Source organism: Filicampus tigris, chromosome 18 (genome assembly GCF_054856515.1).
Source record: "Filicampus tigris isolate MCC_2025a chromosome 18, RoL_Ftig_1.0, whole genome shotgun sequence".
NCBI classification, from domain to species: Eukaryota; Metazoa; Chordata; class Actinopteri; order Syngnathiformes; family Syngnathidae; genus Filicampus; species Filicampus tigris.
Genome location: NC_141234.1, coordinates 12,121,919 through 12,146,319, shown reverse-complemented (window position 1 = coordinate 12,146,319; position 24,401 = coordinate 12,121,919). Strand labels below are relative to the sequence as shown.

General features: G+C 40.7%; 1 protein-coding gene across 2 annotated transcripts; it reads left to right on the top strand.

Moving 5' to 3' along the window:
* The first annotated feature begins 200 nt into the window (after nucleotides 1-200).
* On the top strand, nucleotides 201-21,598 carry LOC147132572 (immunoglobulin superfamily DCC subclass member 3). 2 transcript variants are annotated; one of them, XM_086014682.1, is made up of 14 exons: nucleotides 201-249; nucleotides 7,570-7,875; nucleotides 9,581-9,725; nucleotides 10,577-10,707; nucleotides 10,798-10,935; nucleotides 11,024-11,182; nucleotides 16,960-17,125; nucleotides 17,876-18,126; nucleotides 18,212-18,376; nucleotides 18,766-18,954; nucleotides 19,940-20,053; nucleotides 20,272-20,398; nucleotides 20,479-20,593; nucleotides 21,459-21,598. In XM_086014682.1, exons 1-14 carry the CDS (start codon nucleotides 201-203, stop codon nucleotides 21,534-21,536), a joined length of 2,133 nt encoding a protein of 710 aa, XP_085870808.1. In that variant the 3' UTR covers nucleotides 21,537-21,598. The 2 variants fall into 2 exon arrangements, with proteins under 2 accessions (XP_085870808.1, XP_085870809.1); XM_086014683.1 differs by having other exon boundaries at nucleotides 21,456-21,536.
* The last annotated feature ends 2,803 nt before the right edge of the window (nucleotides 21,599-24,401 follow it).

Sequence of the window (24,401 nt, the reverse complement as noted above, 5' to 3'; positions counted from 1 at the left end):
GACCGAGAATTCAAAAGAATAGAAATGCTATAGTAATAGGAATATAGAGTTTTAGCTTACTAACCAAAGAATACATAGTGTAGGCAGAAGAGGACACATTTTCATTTGGATTACTTTTTTTTTTTCCATTATTTTGATTTTGAAGAGTTTTGAGAACCAGAAGCTTTGACGTAATAGGAACTGGAGTGACGGAAACCAAAATGAAACCAAGAATATTCCTCACTAGCCTGACAGCTTTGTTGTGTTTGAGTAAGTACAGTTTATCTTTTGAAGTTGTTGTTAAACTAGCTCTAGTGGAACATTTTGAATGGGAAATAGGATTGTCCTTTATGCACCTGATTTATCTTTGAAGTGTGCTTGTATCAATGGTTAATATAAGTTTTAAATCATTTTGATTTGTTCTGTATGTCATACTTGAGCATTGTTTTGTTGCTGTCCTCATTTGCTAACGATATTGCCAATACTGACAGATCTCAGCATTTCATTATAAATGCCTGGCAGATTTGGTCAATATCTTGCAATTCCTTGATCTTCTATGTTATTGCACATATTGAAATAGCCCTTTAGATGAAAAAACATTTAAAAACTTGAACTTGAGACTTGAGATGTCTTACTATGGGGCAGTAGAACTCTGTGACTGAAAAAGAAAAAATTGTATTTAACAAAAGAAAAGGAATTCATTCCTGTCAATCACTGATACAATGGGGGAACTATTGAAAAAGTCATGTACAAGAAGGATTTTTGTGTGCTTTGAAAACAGGGTTAAGTATCGAAATCGTTAACTGGAGGTTTTCACCTTAATACCGAATACTAAATCCGGCAAAAATCTTGTAGTGCAACCCAGAAAAAAAATGATTTTTTAACCCGTTACGATTCGGGTTAACCCAGACAAATGCATAATTTTATAATGTTTCATGTGATATAGGGTAGCTTCATAGACAATCAATATGCTCCCTTCTGGTTTACTCAGGTATGATTTTTTTACCTCATCCAGGGCTGCAGGAAGTGGGGGCATAAAAACTTTGCTCTACAAAGAAAGAGGTCATAAATTGTCAGGTGAAGTTGCGGGCCACTTAAAGCACACCTGATAATCTTGCCCAGCATGGCTTATGAATCTGTTCGGCTCATTAAAAAATCAGTGGCCAATGAAATGGCAGTGTAATCTCAAAACAATTTACTTTAAAAAGTTTGTTTGTAAAAAAAACAAAAAAAAACAAAAGCACAGTTCATGAGGGAAAGTTTAAATGTTTCATTTCAGCGGCATTTTACTTATATATTTCTCTAAACATTAAAACAAATAAAATAGGTATCAATTTGGATATATGGATCCAAGGTTTGGTCCCTAATCAAGCATGCTGACTGAGGTCATCCTGATTTTGTTGTTTCCAGGCATAGTCACCCAAACCTCCCCAAAAATTTGCATCAAGGATCTGCGTGGGTGCGGCGCAGACGGTGTGGGAGGCTCTGTCTTTAGCTCAGACCACAATGAAGGGTTCAAGTCAATAACCTTTGACCTGTGCAGGAGGGGGTAGGGTTGTGGGTCGTCCTGGCCAGCGGTAGGCCCTGTGAGGGGGGGGTCGCCATGGACACAATAGCTGCCCTTTTCCTTCTGTGTTCTCTGACCCGACCGTCACACCCTCATCTCCATAAGACTACCGCCAGTCTGTGCTCAGATTGAGACTTTATTAAACATATGAGTGTGGAGGTAATCTGCCTATTGCTGCCCATGGCCGTGTCGCCACTACACCTCCTCCTCTCCAATCAGGGCTCCTCACGCACGGTCCACGGTAGAGTAAGATAACAGAAACACCCCTTGATTTAATCCAAAGCGAGGACACAATGTCACGAATTAAACCCTAAATCCCAACATCTCTATCTGTAAGTGAATGCTCTCTTGAATTTAAAACAGAAGTCAACCCAAAGATATTTTTTTCAAGAATATGTTCCCAGCAGGCCCACTCGTTGAAACACGGCATTCTGATTCATTTTGCGTTTGTGGAATATAAATTAAGCGGCAAAATGTACTCGTTTTAAGCCATCTCTGAGGGCGGCCATTTTGTGTTCTGTCAACTGAATATGACATCACAACTGCTCACAACGACCAATCACAGCTGACCTGTTTTCTGGAGCTGAGCCGTGTTTGGTCGTTGTGAGCAGTTGTGATGTAATTTTCAGTTGACAGAAGACAAAATGGCCGCCCCCGGAGATGGCTAAAAACAAGTGGATTAACACTTTTTCCACAAACCCAATATTTATCAGAATGCTCTGTTTCAAGTAGTGGGCTTGCATAGGGCATATTCTTTGAAAAATATATGTTTGCGTTGACCTCCGCTTTAACCAAGTAAGTCTTTCGATTTTCAATGTGCAACGGCTCCACATCCAAGTCGCCTTCGTTAGCTCTTATGTTTTTCGTAAAAGTTTTTAAAGGGGAAGTCATCCCAAAAGAATACAACAAGAATATGTTCTATTTGCGTCTTCACTATTCGAAACACGGCATCCTGATTCATATTACGTTTGTGGAATATGAATTAAGCAGTCAAATCCACCCCTTTTTGTCCTTCTCAGGGAGCGGCCATTTTGTCACTTGCTGTCGACTGAAAATGACATCACAGTTGCTTAAGGATCAAATAACGACCAATTATTGCTCATTTTCAGAAAACAGGTGAGCCATGATTGGTCGCTACCTGAGTAACTGTGATGTCAGTTTCAGTCGACAGCAAGTGCCAAAATGGCCGCCCCCTGAGATTGCTAAAACAGGTGGATTTTGCTGCTTAATATTCCACAAATATAAGAATGCCATGTTTAGAATAGTGAAGGTGCATAGAACATATTTTTGCAAAGATTTTCATGGGTTGACCTCCGCTTTAATCACGATTGCTACCGGTTAATCACTTTATCCATCTGATCGTCAGCCGTCCTATTTTGGATGGAAAAGTTGTGATAGATGGACTTTGGTAAATACAACTTTGCTAATTGGAGACCTAATCAATCTAAAAACATTTGTGTTTTCATATTTGGCAAGATTATTCTAGTTGTCATGTGTTGAGTTTCACATCATATGCTGATTATTGTAATTTTGAGGGTTTTGTGGACTGCCGGGGTGTAGCTCCAATAACATTGAAGAATTCACACTGTGAGCTGACACTTCACAGATTAAAACTGGTAGACCCACAAGGAGCCCCTTTCCTCCATCACATGAGATTATTCCTTATTGATCCACATGGGTGATGGTGTGTTTGCTTGTTTTTGGGCAGGCATTTATTGAAATGTAGGTGGGGTGAACCAAGAAGCAGGGCCTCTTACGGAAGATTAGGTTACTAAAACTGATCATAGCATTAACAAAGTAGGTGAAGTAAAACTGGGAATCACAATTTTTTAAAGTGTTCATATTTAAATGACTTTTTCAGACATTGAACTTGGCTTCCATTTAAATTGCTCTGAATGGCACTGCCAAAAAGATCCGTGACAGACCCCCCACAGCAGTGACTAAAGCTTTAAGCATGTTTGCATAACACAGCAACACGAGTTTAACTCCCTTCAAGTGGATAAAAAGAGAAGCCCTGAGGTGATGGATTTCATGCCCATTCATCCATCCAGTTCTTTTTTTTTTTTTTTTTCAAACGGCTCCCTAACAGAGTTCTCAAAGGAAGATGTCAAGGACAGTAAAAAGGACCGGCAACAATCTGTCAGGTATTTGAATGTTGTCAGAATAATGCCGATAAGGTAAGAAAAAGGCACATGTGAAAATTTTGATCCCAATCTTCCATTTCCACATTCCGAATTTGGCAACAGGGCTTATCGTCTGGTCTCAACTCGATTTGTTTTTTGTTTGGAGTGGCGGACATGTGTGTGAAGTTCACGGGCAGCAGTCGGCCAAACAATAGCAGAAGAGGGCTCAGGGAGTACTTCTCCTGGACACATACTGCCTCCCCCATTCTATACATCCATCCTCCTCGCTTCTGACTCTCTCATGACCCCTGAGGGGCTCGGGGTTACAGACGCAGGGTGCTCGTATGGGGGTTGCTGGACAACCCCCTCCCTTAATCAAATCTCATTATTAGTCCTTCCCCGATATTGAAAATGGCCTCGTCTTAATGCTGTGCACCCACTCAATGCGCAATATCCTTGATTGGAAGCGTCGGTCGGGAAAGAAAACAAAGCAACAATCAATGCTAATGTGCAAAGTCACAAATCTTTGCTGTCAGCTTACTTGGTTCTTCTTTACAATCGATGCAAGCTAATATAACAGTCCAGTAAATCCGCCATTAATGTAAAATACCCACTGGCAAACACATTTTGTTGTCAGCCAAATGACTCATTAAGCTGTACTTGAAAGGTGCTGAGTGGTGAATGGGCAGTACGTTATGTCCAACTTCCAGCCCAGCCCACTCCGTTCCTGTATTTTGAATATTTTATTGTCAAATATTGTGCAAATTAAATGTGCAACAAGGCAATTCCTGTCACATTGTGACTTGTCGTCATATCTTTGCGCCCGTTGGATAACATTGAAAAGTGAGGTGTTTTTTTTTTTTTTTTTTCCAAGACTCCTTGCATGTGAGCATCACTCCTAAACTCTGCACCAAATATCATCCTAGGCCCTTTAAGCCTCCCAGGTTGCAACGCCATGTGTTTGATAAGCCACAAAATGCAATCCATGTCACCCCTTGGGAGTCCTGAATTTCATTATCAACACAGAGGGATGGGAAGATCAGCTGGGTGGGGGTGTTTGGGCCCATATCGGCTCATTCGGGGACAGCTGACCGGTAGATCCTCAATCCTGCTACATCTGCTCTCTGGGAGATTTCTCATTAGAGGGAGGTGGCAGATGCTCGCGTCATGATGTGACACATTAGTCATAGCAATGACGCAGGTGTATATTGAACCTGTGGGGAAGCACCTAACTATTTGTTCATGGTTTAGGAACACATTTCTGAATCACACGCACCTTAAACTATGTACAAATGGCTTTACATTTCAATTCTAGATCACCGTACACAGTTGGTTCAGATTTTATATAGCCTGTTTCCTTGATGTAATTACAGTGAATGTAGAAAATGGAGGAAGCACTTGTAAAAGGCAAAGTCAACCCACATATATATTTTTGTCAAGAATATGTTCTATGTAGGCCCACTAGTTGAAACACGGCATTCTGATAAATATTGCGTTTGTGGAATAAGAGTTAATCCACCCGTTTTTAGCCATATCAGAGGGCGGCCATTTTGAACTTCTGTCGACTGAAAGTGACATCACAACTACGCAGGCCTCAGATAACGACCAATCATGGCTCAGCTTCAGAAAACAGGTGAGCTGGGATTGATCCTTACCTGAGCCCCGAGCAACTGTGATTTTCTGTCATTTTCAGTCAACAGAATTGACAAAATGGCCGCCCCCTGAGATGGCTAAAAACGTGTCGATTAAGTCTTATTCCACAAACGCAATATTTATCAGAATGCCTTGTTTTAAGTAGTGGGCCTGAATAGAACAGATTCTTGAAAAAAAAAGCATGATAGGGTTGACTTCCTCTTCCTTTTTCTTTAAAAAACAAACAAAAAAAACAGATGGAAAAACAAGAACTGTATTCTGAAAGTGTACATATCACAGCCTATGGTATTAAATTACGAACGTCAAATGAGAAAACGTATCCTTTTGGTGAGTCACGTAGCCATATTTGCAATATTTGACTTCTCCTTGCAAAAGTGCTCAAAATCTCTTGTGAACGTCCCTCTTAAGATCCTCCCACATATTTTCAATTGCATCAATGGCTGCTGGGCCATTCCAAAACTTTTGGGGAATCCAATATTTTGGTTTTATGTCTTTTTTTTCATATCAAGAGAAACTGGCCATTACATAGTGTGTAGCGTGTGTTCATCAGATTTCCATGTGGTAGTTACACTTTCCATTTTTCTTTGTTTCCAGAACATCTGGACTAACTAGAATACTTTCTACGGTGATCAAACATCAATAACGGGTGGTTTAGTACCTCTCGAGTCTCAATTCCTGAAACGAAATGAAAATACAGTTGCGCCTATGAGAATGTTTACCCTATTAACTACCAGACGGCTGAAACCAATCCAGAGTCAAGTTCAGCTCCAAGCTTCTTTGTCCGGGATGCGGGAACCGATGCCGTCTGGGTGAGGGCTCAAGGCTTCGTCGTGACATTGATCGGGCAATGTGCAGGTTCAAGTGCAGACGGCGATTGTTCCAGCTTCGCAGCTGGGAAGGCGACGGCGGCCGCTCTGAGGCCCTGACGGTGTTTTGCATATGAGGTCATTAACACGTTAAAGCTGAGAGAAAACGGAGAAGACTAGCTGGTGTCGCCAAGGTCACGGAGGCGAGGGCACACGGGTGCGGATGGAGGAGATCTGGTGGCATGGGAAAGTCACCTCTGAGACGGATCTGAAAGGATGGAGAGAGATGGGAGGGGTGGAGGGGATGCATAAGAAGGGGCAGATGGTGCCCTTTGGGCGCATGGTAGTTGACAAAGTTTTACAGAGGTTACGGGGGGTTGGGCGCAAATAACCATAGTCACAACACCATTGTCGCACTAGGCCCCTTGTTGTATAGACGTTCTCCTAAACTTGACCCCTGCAACCCTTACCAGTGTTCTCCTGCTCAGTTTTAGGCATTGTTGTTGCCCTATCCGCATGGATGGCTCGGCGGCATTCTGCCTCTATTGTCGCTCGCCTTCGTAAAAGTGATAGATGCAGCAAATCATCGATCAAAGGGGAAGTGCCCGGTGCGGTTCTTTGGGGTATCCCTTTATGCGGTCCGCTCTGCAGTCATGAAGTCATGCAGTTTTACATTGCTTCATAAATCCAATGAGAATGTAGACGTTTGAATGCGTTTCCTGAAAGGGAGCTGCATCAGATTTTATTTAAAATGTCACTGAATCTCATTCATTAATCAAAGTAGAATTGGGCAAAAATGTTGAATAGCTTTGATGGTGTCAAGTTATCAAACTAGAGATAAATAGCAGGAATTGGACTTTATATAACCATTGTAAATTAGCATTCCGGCCATGGGGCCATGTGAGGATTATTTATGAAAAGATGTGGATTGCTTTTATAGGGCCACCATGCATCCATCCATTTACAGTATGTGCAACAAAAAAAAATGGTTTTGCTGGCACAATCCATGCTGCATTCTTTGAATTGCTCAGCTCAAATAGTCACGATCATGTACATACAATACTGACTGAATGTTGATCTACCGACTAGCACCAAGCACCTCCAAGGACAAAGCTGAAAGTGCCGTATGACAATGAATGATCATTTTCTGACAAACAACACTGAAACGATGCATATTTTTCAGTAAAAATCCAGATTTTCCACTAAAAATATTTTGGTCCACGTGTATTATAAAAGTGCACTATTGATGACTTTTATTTTGTCATTTAAAAAAAATCCGTCAGATGGGATACACTAATACTGGTAAAGATATAGCCTGCGAAACTAAAGCTATAGTGTGGAAACATAAACACAGATATATAAACAATAATACATTCAGAAGTTGGAATTTTACTTCGGAAAGTACTCTAAGTCCCTCCTGACCTGTCTTTCTCTTTCCCAGGTGCCTGCTTGGCCTCAGAGCTGTCTTTTCTGCAGCAGCCCAGAGACGTGATTGCAGTGAGGGATCGTCCGCTCATGTTGGACTGCAGCGTGCAGGGCGAGGAACCCGTTCAGATTACCTGGCGTAAAAACGGGGTGCCTTTGACCATCAACCCCCGGATTCAGGTGCTGGCAAACGGCACCCTGTTGATACATAGCTTCCAGAAACGCAAAGAAGGCAGCGACGCTGACATGGGAGAGTACGACTGCGCCGCTCAGAATCGCTATGGCATGCTGGTCAGCCGCAAGGCCAAAGTCCTGTTGGCATGTAAGTATGACGGACTAAACTAACTGGCGCCCAATGAACCATATTTGGCAACTTAAAAGTGTGTTGACAGTTATATGGCAGTGGAATCATGGGATCAGTAAAGAAAGATAATACTGCTATTATTTTCTTAACGTCAACCTAAATATATTTTTTTCAAGAATATTTTCTATGCAGGCCCACTAGTTGAAACAAGGCAATATGATTAATATGAAATATGAGTTAAGTAGTAAAATCCATCCGTTTTTAGCCATCTCAGGAGGCGGCAGGCTTGTCACTTCTGTCAACTGAAAACGACATCACAGACCCTCAGGGCTCGGCCAATCACGGCTCATCTTTTTTCTGAAGCTGGGCTATGATTGTTTTTTTTTTTATTAAACTAATACAATTCTCTTCCAAGTGTACATTTTATTCTGTATTCTGTACTCTACGAAATTTACTGTGTCTTCACTGTGCAGGGTGAAAAGGCCTAAAAATCTAGTAACTTCTACAATTACTTTCTTCCCCAAAATACTTCAATGTGTATACAGGATTGATTTCTTTGTGTATTACATGGTGAGTACCAGTGCATTGGATTTAGAGATAAAGGTGTTATTTTTTGTGGTAGTCAACCCAAACCTATTTTTTTCAAGAATGTGCTCCCAGCAGGCCCGCTAGTTGAAACACGGCATTCTGATTAATATTGTGTTTGAGCAGTATGAGTTAAGCAGCTAAATCCACTGATTTTTAGCCATCTCCGGGGGCGGCCATTTTGTTACTTCTATCGACTGAAAATGACATCACAGATGCTCAGGACTCAGATAACGACCAATCATTGATTGCTCTCAGGTAACGACCAATCATGGCTCATCTTCAGAAAACAGGTGAGCCGTGAGCCGTTGGTTTTTACCTGAGCCCTGAGCAACACTGATGTCATTTTCAGTAGACAAAATGGCCGCCCCCAAGGATGGCTAAAAACTGGTGGATTGAACGCTTTGTTTCAACTAGTGGGCCTGCATAGAACATTTTCTTGAACAAAAATATACTTAGGTTGACTTAAGATATTCATACACATACTTTGACCACTGACTCAAAAACTCTAAAAGTGAGCAGCCCACGGAAAATCACCACATGTTGTCTTCATCTTTGTCATAACACTCTCTGGTCTATGTAATAAATGATACATCAATGGAGAACAACTCTGCATCATACCGGGCAATCTAAGCACCACTCTGACTTGTTATAGAGCTGCAGGAAAAGGCAACCATGCTAGCTTTTCATTCTTTGTAACACTCATTAATTATGCACTAACATTGTTAAGTACTGTTCCTTTACCGAACACACAGTATTCAACCTTATCCTCCCAGCCCCCACTGACTACCGCTTGGGTCACACCAATAAAAACAGGGGTTTATAGGTAATCAGGGAGAGTTATAGCTATCTTGTCTTACCTCAATGTAATGAGTCTCCATGGTGATCCTCTCTAATTTGCTGCCGCACTAGTAAGCGCTCGTATCGATTAGGGCAATTAAGTCATATGAAATCCTTTACGGGGGTCTAGAAAGTGGAAACACTATTTTGGGAATTAGAGACAGAGAACAAGAAAAGTTTACTTGATAAACATTCACCATTTTTTGGAAGTTGACATAATTTGTGATGTGTCACTTTCTATTAGAAGACAACAATGTGAATATTTTTCCCATGTATGACGTCGGTCTTCACTTCTCAGCTCTTCCTAAGTTCCACACCCACCCAATGTCCATGGCAGTAGATGAGGGAGGAGTTGCACGCTTCCAGTGTCAGATCAATGGAATACCCGAGGCCAACATTACCTGGGAGAAAGACAGAGTGCCCCTGAGCACCAGTGACAACAGGTACGGTAGTATCAGATTTGGATCAGTATGCACTAGGTGTTCGCCCGAATTTAGTCACATGATCACACGCCAGCATAGATCTTTTTATTGTTTTTGACATCTTTTGCACTGATGTTGTACAGCATATTTGACCAAAATTAAATTAACAGTGTATGGGATCATACTGGTAGGTGCCGTAAATCAGAAACAACAGTCACTAGCAACACAGATTCAGTTCGACACAGCACTTTAAAGTGCAATCATGCTACTAAGCAAATTGCTAGATTAAAGTTTTTTTGTTATAAGTATAAAGCCTTGTTGTGTAATTTAATTTTCACTTTATTTTGTTTTAAGTATTCTAAGGCTTGAAGAAGAATGTTTTCGACGGTTTACTTCTTGCATTGTCACCCTGAAGTTATGTGTCATTATTACAATGAAAAATATGTTCACATGAAGCATACGTGCTCAAATTAAAATTGAATTACAAAGATTCGCTTTTAAAAACTCTCTGGAAATCAATGTTTTTTACTAACATTTTGATTATAAGAAAGCTAACTGTCTGAGAAAATCAGTCTGTTGTTTTGTTTAGGACAACTGGTCTACGGGTACCATGTGATGCTAGCATTAGCCATTTTGGCGTCATGCTACTAAGTGTAAGACATTTCACAACAAAATAACCAAGCACGAGAGAGAGAGCGAGAGAGAGAGAGAGAGAGAGAGAGAGAGAGAGAGAGATCAATATTTGGCTAGCAGTAGGCCCTCTTTGTCATTCGAATTTAACAAAATGATACAGATTGCAATAATTTTTTTTGGCTGATAAATAAATAGCCCAGCTGCCCCCTGACTTCCCTTACCACAATTTCCCCATCCAGGTACACTCTTCTACCAATGGGGATCCTTCAGGTGACAGGTGTGAGACAGGCTGATGTTGGGGTGTTCCGCTGTGTCGCTACCAACATTGCCAACACTCGGTATAGCCATGAGGCCATTCTCAACATCACTGGTAGGTGGATGCACATGTACAAGTATGGAACATACTATACTATTATATCATACTATCATACGTTGTATATATATATATACTCATTTGTAGGTGGTGCCTCAAGAACCTACAAGGAGCCAGTCATCCTGTCAGGACCCCAGAATCTAACCATCACTGTCCATCAGACCGCCATTTTAGAGTGTATTGCCACAGGAAACCCAAAGCCGATCGTTTCCTGGAGCAGACTAGGTAACACTTGGGCATTGAAATATCGCAGGTATTTGTTAGCCTGGCTGTTGATGTGAATTTTCACACACTTTTTTTTTCACTCCATCAGATGGCCGCTCCATCGGAGTGGAAGGTATACAGGTTCTTGGAACGGGGAACCTGATGATCTCAGATGTTTCTCTGCAGCACTCTGGCGTGTATGTGTGCGCTGCCAACCGGCCGGGCACAAGAATGAGACGTACCGCACTTGGCAGACTTGTGGTACAAGGTCAGTGCAACTTTACCATTGGCTGTACTGTAAATGAGCTCTGATGTGGTCCAAAAATCTTTTACTTCATTTGATTATATTTTTATATAAACTTACAGTATACTGTTCTGAACTCAATGGGGTTTAATATGACATCATTCCACGCTTTGGTGCTATAACTGCTGGGATGGCTTTCTTTGTGGAAATTTATGAATGGGATTTGGAATTTGTTTTCACCTTTATTCCAGAAGCGTATTTGTGAGGTCACACACTGATGTTGAATGAGAAATCCTGGCTCTCAGTCCCCGTTCATCTCAAACCTGGTTGAGGTCATGACTCTGTTCAGGCCAGTCAAGTTCATCTTAGGACAAGTGAATGGAACTTTGCTTCAGCCATAACCATACCATTTTGCCACTCGCTGTCGACTGATGTCATTTTCAGTCGACAGCAAGTGACAAAATGGCCGCCCCCTGAGAGAACAGGTGGATTTTGCTACTTAACTCATATTCCACAAACACAATAGCAATCAGGTGTTTGACTTCCCTTTAAAACCCTTTTCGGTTCATTATAAATATGTTCAGTATACCTCTGTACACACATTGGAGTCAGATACTTACAAAACAAATGTCGCAGGAAAAACAGTACAACTAGTATCCGACTTGAAGATACTAGATACAAGCAAGATTTTTGTGAGAGATTCTCCAAGAAAGTCATTGATATTGTAGTGGTTTGTTTGCCTGACTCATGTGCAGGCAGGATGGTGGCAGTTCAGTAAAAAAAAAAAAAAAAAATTAAAAAAAATTTTAAAAACACACATTGGACATGGCATGGTGATAACAGCCTCATCCTCAGCTCGAAACAACAGCCTACGTTGCAGGCTTTGCTAATTGACTGGAGCATCTGCGGCCCGTGTGTGTGCGCGTGTGCGTACTTGGCCATGTTAATTTGCCGCGGCAGAGTGAAAGCGAAGGAGAGGGTCAATAGCAAAGCTCCGCCCTTTCTCCTCACCTTTGCCCCTGACTCCTAGTGGGGGCGGATGTCTCTAGCACGAGCCCCCCTATCACACACACACACACACACACACACCAACCCATTATTGTATCAACTTCAAACTTGTAAAATGTCAAATGTCATCCAACATACGAGTGTAGAAACTGCAGCTGAGGAATATACACCTGCCTCTGCACAGATCCTTGCACAATATTAAGACACTCGCGGAAGGATACCGCTGACGTGTATTCATCCATTACCCTGCAGATGTCCATAGCGTCAGCCCACTCATATTTCTCAGTGTCATTAGCTGTGTTTTAATTAGCTGTCAAGTAGCTAGCTCATTAGCACTTCGCTTCACAGAATCAGGGGACAGGACACAAACACTGAGGATCAGATCTGATTACTTTCTACTGTCTGGTTTCGCTTCAGAAATCAAATGGGCAAAGCATTCTTCAAGATAATAATTCTCAATTTAGATTGGCACTATTAGACATAAAATCGCTAAAGTAATTTTAGCATAGCAAGACTGTTAAACTGGATATGTGTGTCTTTTGGCCTGAGTCAAGCATTGCGTGTGACAATTTAAAAGAAAGGGAAACAGTGCTGCCCTCTATGGGGAAAGCAATTAAATGCATATTGTTAAAAAAAAAAAAAAAAAAACTTCTCTGATACCATCAACCAAAGCTGAAGATGATTATCTTTATCAGGGCAGAATTTGTGATACATCTTGAGAAATGAATATTATTAGATTCCAAAGAACTGAAAAAAAAATGTTACGTTGAATTTCCTCAATTTTATTTTGTCAAGTGTTTGCACAAAATAAAACCATGTAGATCCTGATCATTTTTTAAAGTAGACTATATATATATATATATATATATATATATATATATATATATATATATATATATATATATATATATATATTTGGACTGTGAAAAGACATAAATTTGTCCTTGGCAGTGAACTTTTTTTTCAGTGTTGTTTTCAATGTTTCTCATCATTTTTTACAGTGTCAATCTATAGAATCTATACAAGTCAGTTTTGCCATCATATCTCCCTTGGTTGATGTGGTGTCCAATGCTATTATCAATCAATACTCCTCAGCCCTGTCAGTCTCCTACAGTGATTGGCAGGGCCTCTGGTGTAGAATAGTGAAAATTGAGTTTAGCTCTAATATATTCATGAATGTATTGATCTAGTTTCTCCCTTGGTTTATAGACATTAAGGAGCGCTGGAAATCTGTTAACATGACCACTGCAATGTCGCCTCCTGACTGCGTGAATCGAACTAAAGTCTGTATTGAGCTTGAGCTGATTTGTTAGTAATCCACAATTGGGAAGTATTTTAAGATGGGGAATCAAAGGATGAAAATACCATAGCATGTTATGCATCATGATACCCTGAATCACATATTCAGTCAAGCATGTATAGTCACAATTAGAATTATGATATGAAAACGTTCCCCTCTTTTCTGATGGAGCCCAAATGCATATTGGATAGTTCAACATTTTTTATTATAACATTTTAATTTCGATATTTTGGAAAGGTTGTGCACCATCGCAGATGTTGACTGTGATGAGTCTCCCAGTGTACAAGCACGAGCCTCCCTCCTTCTGGAATCGAGTTCAGTGGGATTTTCGCGAACAGGTTTCAACTTTAACACTGTCTTGATATCAGCCCATCTGTGTGAATGCGTGTCCACGGCCACGGTCAGGGAGATGGAACAAAGAGGACAAGAAGGCCTGAGACAAAACAGAGGATGACGAGATTGTCAATACGCCGCGCATGGATCGGGGGGAAAAAGCGGAAGGGGTGTGGCCAGTGATCTGTGACCTCTCACCTCTAACCCCGACAGGAGGACTGGGGGCATAAAAGTGCGAAAACGGTTGAGCAGAGGGAGGAGGTGTCGCGACGGACATTGAAGTGGAAAGAGGAAGGGGGTGTGGTATCTTAGTTAATTATGGAGGGTTGGAAGATGGATAGTATCCCACAAGGGGGAGTGGGGTAGTGAGGGTGACCGGGGTGTCACCACGTTAGGGGGAGACACAAAAGACGGCCAGCCAATTTATAGAATAGTTTAAAAAAAAAATCCCCAGACTCCCTCTGTCACAGCCTTCATAACCCCCTCCACTCGGGTTTTGTCCACAAAGTCCTCTCAAAAAAAGATATGCAGATCTTTTATTATGCAGATGCCACAAAGGCCTTCAGTTCTCATAAATTATATCAACATCGGAAACTTTCCCACAGAAGGAACTGAGCGGCAAATAGACAGATAGATAGATAGAAAGATAGATAGATAGATAGATAGATAGATAGATAGATAGATAGATAGATAGATAGATAGATAGATAGATAGATAGATAGATAGATAGATAGATAGATAGATAGATAGATAGATAGATGGATGGATGGATGGATGGATAGATAGATAGATAGATAGATAGATAGATAGATAGATAGATAGATAGATAGATAGATAGATAGATAGATAGATAGATAGATAGATAGATAGATAGATAGATAGATAGATAGATAGATAGATAGATAGATAGATAGATAGATGGATAGGTAGACTACTATTTAAAATTAACTTGGAGAACCAATACAATATTATTGAATAATTACAGGAAGTTCCCCCCCAAAATTACACAATTTCAAATAATATGAATATTTGAGTAACTATATGTCTTGGGCAAGCAAAATGAAATGCGCTTCATGCTAAAAAAAAAAAAAAAAAAAATCAAATTCCATAACATAGTCAAACAGTTATAGAGTTTTAAAAAAGTTTCACAAATGTTCAATATGTACAAGGTTGTTATAGTTCATGAAAAATAACAAAACAAGTACAACTAAAATTGAAACAACAACAAAGAGTAGTAAGAAAAATTAACTACATTTTGTCTTTACGAAACTAACTAAGACTAACTGTAATTATAGCAAAATTTGACCTTTGTTCTTGGTTTCGTCAATTCATTTCGTACATGATATTTCAGGGTTGATTTTAAATGTATTTATTTCTGAATTATTGTACGGCCGTACAGAATAAAGAAGGTCGAACAGTCATTTGGGAATTGGAGTTAAATACTAAGTGACCTTTTATTATCTTGCGCTTGACAAATACTCCATATATTAAAAAAAAAACTGCAAAACTAACGAAGGTTAAAACTAATAAAATAAACTAAAATGATGCATTTTCTAAATGACAAAAACGAACACACCCACCCTAAAAACTGAATTTGCAAAACAAGTAAAAAAAAGTGCATGCAGCATATTCCTTTATTCAAGCATATTTTTACGCACACAATTATTTTCCATTGCTCTGTAATGTAACTTTTCACCCTAAAAAGAAGACGTAAAAATAAATAAACAGATTTTTTCCCCTCCTTTTTTTAAATAATGGACTTTAATATTTGAATCATCATGAGGGGAAAAAATAGACATAAAAAAGTGTTTTGCACGACAATGTCACGTGCTTTTCCAGATGCATGAATGCAAACAAAGGAAAAGGGGGACAAGATTTATGAGCTGCGGTAAAACTCAAGGTCAACAGAATCACTGATCAATACACAGTATGGATCGTCCGATGTGCAGTCAGCTGAGGAGGCCTGACAATTTCAAACGGGACGTTGGGACAGCTGAACAGACGAAGAGGTGGACAGCTCTCCCCTCTTGATGCATGATGACCACGCACACACACACACACACACACACACGCACGTACACCACTTTTCACAGACTATAAAGATTACTTTTGGAACAACAACACTACTAAGGCGAAAATCAAAGCGATGAGACCAACCAAAAAGGTCTAAATCTCTGTCTGCTCTGATGAATGTCTTTATTGAAATAAGCATCTTGTTGACACATCTCCGTCGGCTTATAGGGAGCAATTTGGGGTTGGGGAGGTCACGGTGGATGAGAGATCATCGGATCAATGAGATGCTGAGCCCAGGCTGAAGTGGGGCGGGGCTTGAAAAAGCTTAAAGGGAGCTGTGCATTAATGCACGTCTATTGTGATGACAAAATTGCGCTGTGTTGGAAGGAGTAGTCTTCACTGCGTCTGTTCCGTGTGTGTGGGGGGCAGTGGATTTTTATTTTTTTATTTTTAGCGTAACGTGCGTGTTTGTGGGATGAAAAAGTACATGCATACACACACGAGCATATTGTATAGCAGAGTTTTTCAAACTGTACCGCGGCACACTGGTGTGCCGTGAGATATTGTGAGGTGTACCGTGGGAAATTATCTAATTTGTGTGCCTGTGCGGTCTAGAGCCTGGCAGCGTAATCATGTCTTTACTACATGTTTTACACTGAGTAAGTATCAATATGAAACATTATAAAATACTTTTTTCTTTGTGTTTATTTAATTCCTATTCTAGACGTTATAATACAACGTCATTCTTCAATGTTAAAAAATGCTTATATAAACAATATAACACTTATATTGTTAAAATAAGATTTTTTTTTTTCACAATTCCAGCTACTGGTGTGCCAAGGGATTTTTTTCAATGAAATAAATGTGCCTTGACTCAAAAAGGTTTGAAAAACACTGAAAGCTAGAGTCAAGATTTGAACTCATCTCAACATGCTAAACCAGTGAAAAAAAAAAAAAAAAATATATATATATATATATATATATATATATATATATATATATATATATATATATATATAGTTTAAATTGGATTGCTATCTGTATTTATCTTATATATAGTTTAAATTGGATTGCTATCTGTATTTATCTTAATTTAAAACGTGTACATATATATTTTTTTAAACAATTTGTCCCTGATTCTTCACAGCGCCTCCAGAGTTCCTCCAGTGGCCGCAGTCGGTCTCCAAACCAGCAGGGGGCAGTGCTGTGTTCACTTGCGTGGCACAGGGTGTCCCCGAGCCTCACCTCATCTGGTTGAAGAACGGCAAGGTTCTAATGCCTGGACACAACGTCAAATTGACAAATAACAACAGGTAGAGGACACAATCGTGCCATGTGATGTGTGCAATGTGTGGTAATGTGTGTTTGCTAAAAAACAATTCCTCCCAAGTCCCCTTTGATAAAATGCACCTTTTTCATTTTCATTTGACACCACACGGTGGCATCACTGCACAACTAACGCACGCCTGTCAAAGTGAGGTTGTTGTTGTTGTCTGAGGACAATTATAATTTACGTATTAAGCAAGTTTCTGTAAGTAGTGCATGGATTATTTGAAATGTCATGGCAGGACTGAAAATGTCCTCCAATCCTGCAATGACCCTGCTATTGTCAGTAAGTAGATACTGTATATGAGAGTCCCACATTACATTAAGCCTTTTTTGGGTTACCTTGATGAGCTCCCTCACATGTACTGTAGAAACAATACAATACACAATGTAGAATACAATGAATAGAGTTGCAACACTGAACACACTCAGGAAATATTAGCTTTATTTTATTTAGAATGACTTTATTTTATTTTATATTAGCTTGTAGCTTTAGTGGTACAATATGGCACTGATTTGGTGCCCCTGACATTAATTGACCTTTACATTTGGCTAACATACCTGTAGAATTTTGTAAAAGGTACAAATGTAACTAGCTTTCCCCGTAGAAGGAATGAATTTGAACCTTGAAGAGGGAAATGAACTGCTATTTCTGATAGCGTGGGAGGACACAGAGTATCACTATCCAACTGCATGTTATTCGATCCATGTTTTCTGTTACGTGTGACTGTCTGCAGTACTCTGGCTCTGACTCGTATCAGCTCTGAGGACGAGGCCATCTACCAGTGCATTGCTGAGAACAGCGCCGGCACTAACCAGGCCAGCGCCCGACTCGCTGTGGCTCAAGCTAAAGACCTGCCCGCCGCTCCCCAGGGCCTCACGGCCAGCGTGCTGTCCGCCACCGCTCTGCAAATCGCGTGGAGCCAACCACCGGCTGAAGTCACTGACGGCATCATTGGCTATGTGCTGCACATCCGCAAAATAGGAGGTATGTGACGCCACAACATCCCCACGCACTTGAACAACATTTGCTCGGATTTCAAACTAAAATGCTGGTGTGTGTATGGTTTTAGAGCCGGATTCTTTGGAGCTGCAAGAAGCCATCAGCAAAGGGGCCTTTCAGCACGATGTGAACAACCTGGAGCCAGCCACCACCTACTCCCTTTATCTGAAGGCCTATTCACCACTTGGAGCAAGTCAGCAGTCTCGCACTGTGGTAGCAACAACACTAGGTGGCGGTAAGGACACTTTAGTGCTACTGACTCAAAAAAAATGTATATTTAAATATATTGAATTTTTATATCCAGCACGCCCCGCGACCCTTGTGAGGAGAAGCCGTATCGATAATGGATGGATGGATGAATTTTTCTATTCATTTAATATATATCGTCGCGGTCATGTGAAAAACACTTATCTCCATTTTTTTTTCGCGTTTTCTTATTTTTACACGAATCATGTTTCCGCGTTACAGACATCGCATTAAAGTGAAAATAAAAAAAGTTTCCAAAATTGGAGATACAGGACACAGGACAGCGACGATATGCTAGTTTACTCACTTTCCATTGCAGCATCACATTGTAATTATTCATTTCTGTCTTTCTCGGTCCCATTCACCCCCCCCAACCAGTACCGAGCCCTCCGACCTTCTTCACCAAGGTGGTGAATTCCAGCGCTGTCCAGGTACTGTGGGAGCTCCCGAGCAAGGCAGGCAAAGCCGAGGGCTTCAGGCTGTCCTACCGCAGGGTCCCCAACGCTGATTTCCAGGGACCCATTCAGCTGCCCTGTCACACCAATGCCCACGTCATCTCAAATCTGGGTACGTGTCTGTCATATCTAATATACAGCAGTATAAAATTCAGTTTTACAATCATATTTTAGATGTGGCTTGTTATTATACATAATACATAGATTCATATCGTTTATGAAAATTCCTTCTCCTTTACTTTCTGCAAACATCACTCTCCTATATTTGTTCACCACCTGACCTGAGTCACTGTTACCATAACAACTAGACAATTTGAGAAACAGCATACGTATCTGCCGCACTGTGCAACCAACATTTATTTTATTATAGACTCAATGGAATCAATATTACGCACAGATTACAATGTAATGAGGTCCAAAACAAGAGCTGCATCAAAAATGTGGCTGCTCAGTTTTGATCGTCAGAGAGGTTTGGATTAAATCCTTCCTCATTTGATTTTCAATTGGACTTTAGTGTATTATGTAATTATCTTGAACATTCTGTCTGTAGTGTAATATGCAACCAATATTGTTACATTATAGAATGTTGTAAAATGCTCTGGCAAGTCAAAGAGGACTCATCATTTGAGTGTCTGTGGTTCATTATATTTTATGAGATGATGTGACACTTTTAGCTTGTGTTGGGTTGCTCCTTCAAGTTGGTTAACATCGTTATAGTGTTTATGATACAATTATCTTTATTCCAGTTGATTGAACCATTATTAACTTTTTCATCAATAAGAACATCAAGCAACGAAGGTATACGTAGTTTTTATCTGTAATCTTCATCAGTAGTAACCACTACGTTATTGGGGTTTACTGTTTATTCCTAAAGCAAAGGCGGACTTTGACTTGTCACAAAAAATAAAATGGACTTCCCCCACGGCCAAATAGTAATTATTTGTCCACTACCAAACTGAACACCTCTACGGATACGATTCCAAAATAGTAGTCATTATTCACTGAGAAAATGATTGTTGGATTGTAATTAAGGGACAAATTGGAAAAAAAAAACTGATTGCATTTGAGCGCAAACTCACTTTCTCCCTCTCTTTTAGAACCGGGTGCCGTGTATGAAGTCAAACTGGTGGCCTACAATGGAAATGGGGAGAGTGACTGCTCCAAGAGATTGGTCTCGTTGGCAGATGAAGGCACAAGTGCCCAAAACACTGGTGAGCGGCGTCCCACAGCTTCCTGTAGCTGTAGCAAAGAAGGACAAAACCGTCTGGTTTTTTTAGGAATTTAAAATCAGACTAGCCGTAATATCTCGCTCACTGGATCGTACTTGGAATATTACGTGAAACTTAGTGTATTTAGATTTCTTCAAATTTTGTTTATACTTGGACTGATATGGGATAACTGTGTAAATTTGATCAAATATCACCTGCAGGCGAGAACACACCCTGTCAGTGCAGGGATGGGGAAGCCTCTCTGGGCAGCATTGTTATCGGGATCCACATTGGTACTGCCTGCATCATCTTCTGCGTCATCTTCCTCATGTTTGGATATCGCCGCAGGTAACCGCCAATCAGCTGTGAGATTGCGCACTGTCCACAAGGCTTGCAGATCTGTGTTCATTCCTGGAATGTGTTTGCAGTATGTTTTGCGGTAAAGGGACTCAGGACAGTTGGTCTGTCCCAAGTGACAACACAGGACAAAATGGCATCCACAAGGAGGCAACAAACCGTGGCAGGATGGAGCCAGTGCTTCAGGTAGGTTCAAAAAGAATAAGAACTAGACCTGAAAGCAGCTATTAAGGGCGCTCGCAACACATTCCAAGTTGGGGTATTGACACATTGGGGATTTTAGTTTTCATGCATGTTTATATCCTCAACTGTGGTCTCTTCTCGAGGTTTCTTCTTCGAGGTTTTTGCCCAATCTTTGTCAACGTCAAAAACTCAACTTTTTATCCTCTTTAATGTCCCAGGTCTTCAGATGATACAGACCAAATTTGAAGTTACAAAAGCATGAGCACTGGAAATGTTAAAAAAAAAGAAAAGATAGGCCAAAATCCGACATTCAAAATAATGATAGCTCACTTCCTGTACATTTTTGGATATGGTTTCTGCTTACTTTTTTGTTCTTCTCAGGGTGCTACCTACACGCGCCCCTTTTTCGTAGACGTTAACTTCTTTTTCCACTGTAGGCGGCGCTACAGAGCCATTTTTGTTTACAATTGTACATGATACCTTCAAAATGTACACATTTTCGCAGGCCCGATAAGTGTGCAAAGTTTGGTGGGTTTTTGTGCATGTTAAGACCCTCAAAATATGATTATTTCAGGGACTAGTGATTATGATAATAATAATAATAATAATTTATACTAAGAAAAAATAGGGCAGTCGCAGCTAATAACATTTTGCAGATGTGCAAGTTGTTTAGAAGTCACTATATTCCTTCTGTAATTAAAACTACTCCAACACGTACCCATTATTTGATATCGGTAACAGAAACCAAAATAGAAAGTGCAGTGATTCCACCAGAGGACAATCTTGGACAACTCGTACGCTGAATGAAACATGCTGTATTTCTATCTAATTCCCTGTCTTGCTTCTCTTATCTCCTCACCGTCAGCAGCAAGCGGTTTGTCCGGCACAGTGCCAAGTCGTCATTGAGCAACACTCATCAGGTCTTCCTGGCACTGGCAGAGGCTAGCACTGGTCAAACACCCCGATGACCCCGCCCCCTCCCCCTCCACCAACATCCCCTCACTTCTCTCCAGTTACTTTCCTCTAACCTAAGGAAGCCAAAATCTGCTGCTAGTACCTGCGCTTACAAAAATGTGACATAGTGCAACTCCCTGTACTGACAGTATTCAATTTTTGTCCCTACCTCAAAGTCAAACCAAAGCGTATTGCCTTTATTGCCTGTGTACAAGCATACAGTAAGTGCATGTTGAAAAAGCCTTTAAAGAGTATTGTCGCAGCAGATTTGATCCTGTCAGCTTCTAAACGCGCGCACGTCGCGTACGTCACGTCAGCATGCTTACGCGAGACTGTTCGATAACCAAAATGTTTTATATTTCTCAGGTCTCACCCGGCATGCTGGCATGCGAGCGTGTACACAAAACTAAGCCAAATATGAACACCTGACTTGACTCTCCAAATGATCTGTTGTGACACAACTCTTGACTTTGCCTTCAGTTCGTCTGCAATAATAAGGGAAGAAACATAGCGGCCTTTGCGAAAGCCTTACCGAGGTGAGAGTCATCATTAAGCGATGATGGTCTTTCACTGTACCCGAAGCCATTTTTAAAAACAAAAAAAGGAACCCATTAATAGGAAATCAACCCCAATATTTTCTTTACAATATGTTCTATGCGCCTTCACTAGTCTTAACACGACATTCTGATTAATATTGCATTTGTGGAATATGAGTTAAGAAGAGAAATCCACCCCTTTTTAGCAATGGGGCGGCCATTTTGTCACTTGCTGTCGATTGAAAATGACATCACAGCTGCTCAGGTTTCAGGTAACGACCAATCGCGGCTCACCAGTTTTCTGAAGCTGAGCCATGATTGGTTGTTACCTGAGCTTTGAGCAGCTGTGATGTATTTTTCAGATGACAGCAAGTGAGAAAAATGGCCGCCCCCCCCGAGACGGACAAAAACAAGGGGATTTTACGACTTAACTTTTTAGCAATGGGGCGGCCATTTTGTCACTTTCTGTCGATTGAAAATGACATCACAGCTGCTCAGGGTTCAGGTAACGACCAATCACGGCTCACCAGTTTTCTGAAGCTGAGCCATGATTGGTTGTTACCTGAGTTTTGAGCAACTCTGATGTCTTTTTCAGGTGACAGCAAGTGACAAAATGGCCGCCCCCCGAGACGGACAAAAACAAGTGGATTTTACTACTTAACTCATATTCCACAAACACAATATCAATCAGAATGCTGTGTTTAGACTAGTGAGGCTACTGAACATATTATTGTAAAGAACATTTTTGGGTTGACTTCCGCTTTAAAAGTTGCACACCTCCAAAGAAAGCTACCTCAGAATGCCTGAGCCATAGTTGAGATCAACATTAACTGGTTAATGTTGCCTGTGCCAACCTACCTCACCTGCCCCACTCCCCCAAAAAAAAAAAAAATCCTCTTCAGTTCAATTCTTGTTTGACCAGTGCTAATGCCAGAGTGCCGTGCCAGGCGCCGAACCAGGCCAGTCCAGAGAGAGCTCAATGGATCGACTACCATGGAGAGAAACCACTGCGGAAGAGCCTGATTTTTTTTCATCTCCAAAACTGGAATTTCTCACCTCAGGCCTCCTTTTTGTGTCCATTTGTAAATCTTCATGACTTCTGATTTGACATCAGAGGATGATTAGATTTACATACAGGATTCCACCTCCACTGACAGGTTTGTGCCGATGACGACCCTTCTCTCAAAGGATCCAAATTGAAGGACGTTTGTCGGATGTGCGCCCGACCCCAGACAAATAGACGCCAAATGACCGTTCCAGGCCACGTTGCTGAGTTTGCTCTCCAGATGCCAAATTTGGTCACTCCAGGGCCCTCGATGGTACCGAGTTGAGACTTGACGCCTGAACGCACGGGTTAGGCTTTTGCGTCGCACCGTGTCAGCCTCTCCAAAAAAGTTCTTCGACGAAAACCAAGCTAAATGACACCCAAAGACGTTAACATTTTGATGGTTTTCTTTCTTTCCTTTTTTTCTTTTTTGGGATTGTTCCTGTTTGAAAAGGGTCACCTGCCTTGCTTTAACTGAACCCAAGCCAAAAAAGAAAGCTATTGCTCATGATTTCATACCTTTTTTTTTTCCCCCACATTCTTTAATTTGGAAGTCCTTCCTTGGGCATCCCTACACCATGGACCGTTTTAAAAGTGACCAAATGAAAATGTCCAATATTTTGAAAAATGTCAATACTATAAGGAATACGTAGTCAGAATTTCTTGCCAAATATTTAGTTTGAACATTCATCGTCTACACCTTACCTCTTGCTCACAACCAAAGCACAGAAACATGCTTGTGTGCATGACAAAATATTTGTGTGAACAACAGCAGCAGACACTTGAGGGCTGCAGCTTTGAGCAACACTCACAGAGTCCAACTGAAGAATTCATTTAACTCATTGACTGCCAGACATTTTCAGACCCTTTTTTACCCTAACGTTTGAAAAAAAAATGTGAAAAAAATATACATAAATTCCTGTGATTGAATGGCTGGACTGTGAAAAGACGAGTAACTACGTCAATGGCAGTGAATGAGTTAAAACAAGAAAACATAGTCCAACTGCATTGAAAGCTGTTTCCCGTTTAAAAACAAAACAAATTGGGCTTTACTCATATTCATAAATTGACACCTCCTTCAAAGAAATGACTGCTTTTCTGCAGTCGATAGATGGTCACAATTCAAGGTCATTACACTTCTTGAGGTATTTGGCCCTGTTTGCCAATATTGATGGCCACAATATAGGGTTACCATAGCAATGAGACACCGTTCTCACGAGTCAATATTTCTATTTTAAGATAAACACTGATTTGTTTTAGGTAAGATAAAGGACTT

What these genes read in the sequence shown, in the direction of transcription:
- LOC147132572 (XM_086014683.1), top strand. Translation starts at nt 201, where the DNA reads ATGAAACCAAGAATATTCCTCACTAGCCTGACAGCTTTGTTGTGTTTG. An exon ending in CTGAGCACCAGTGACAACAG is followed by an intron (nt 9,726 to 10,576) that starts GTACGGTAGTAT and finishes TTCCCCATCCAG; the next exon opens with GTACACTCTTCTACCAATGG. An exon ending in GGCCATTCTCAACATCACTG is followed by an intron (nt 10,708 to 10,797) that starts GTAGGTGGATGC and finishes ACTCATTTGTAG; the next exon opens with GTGGTGCCTCAAGAACCTAC.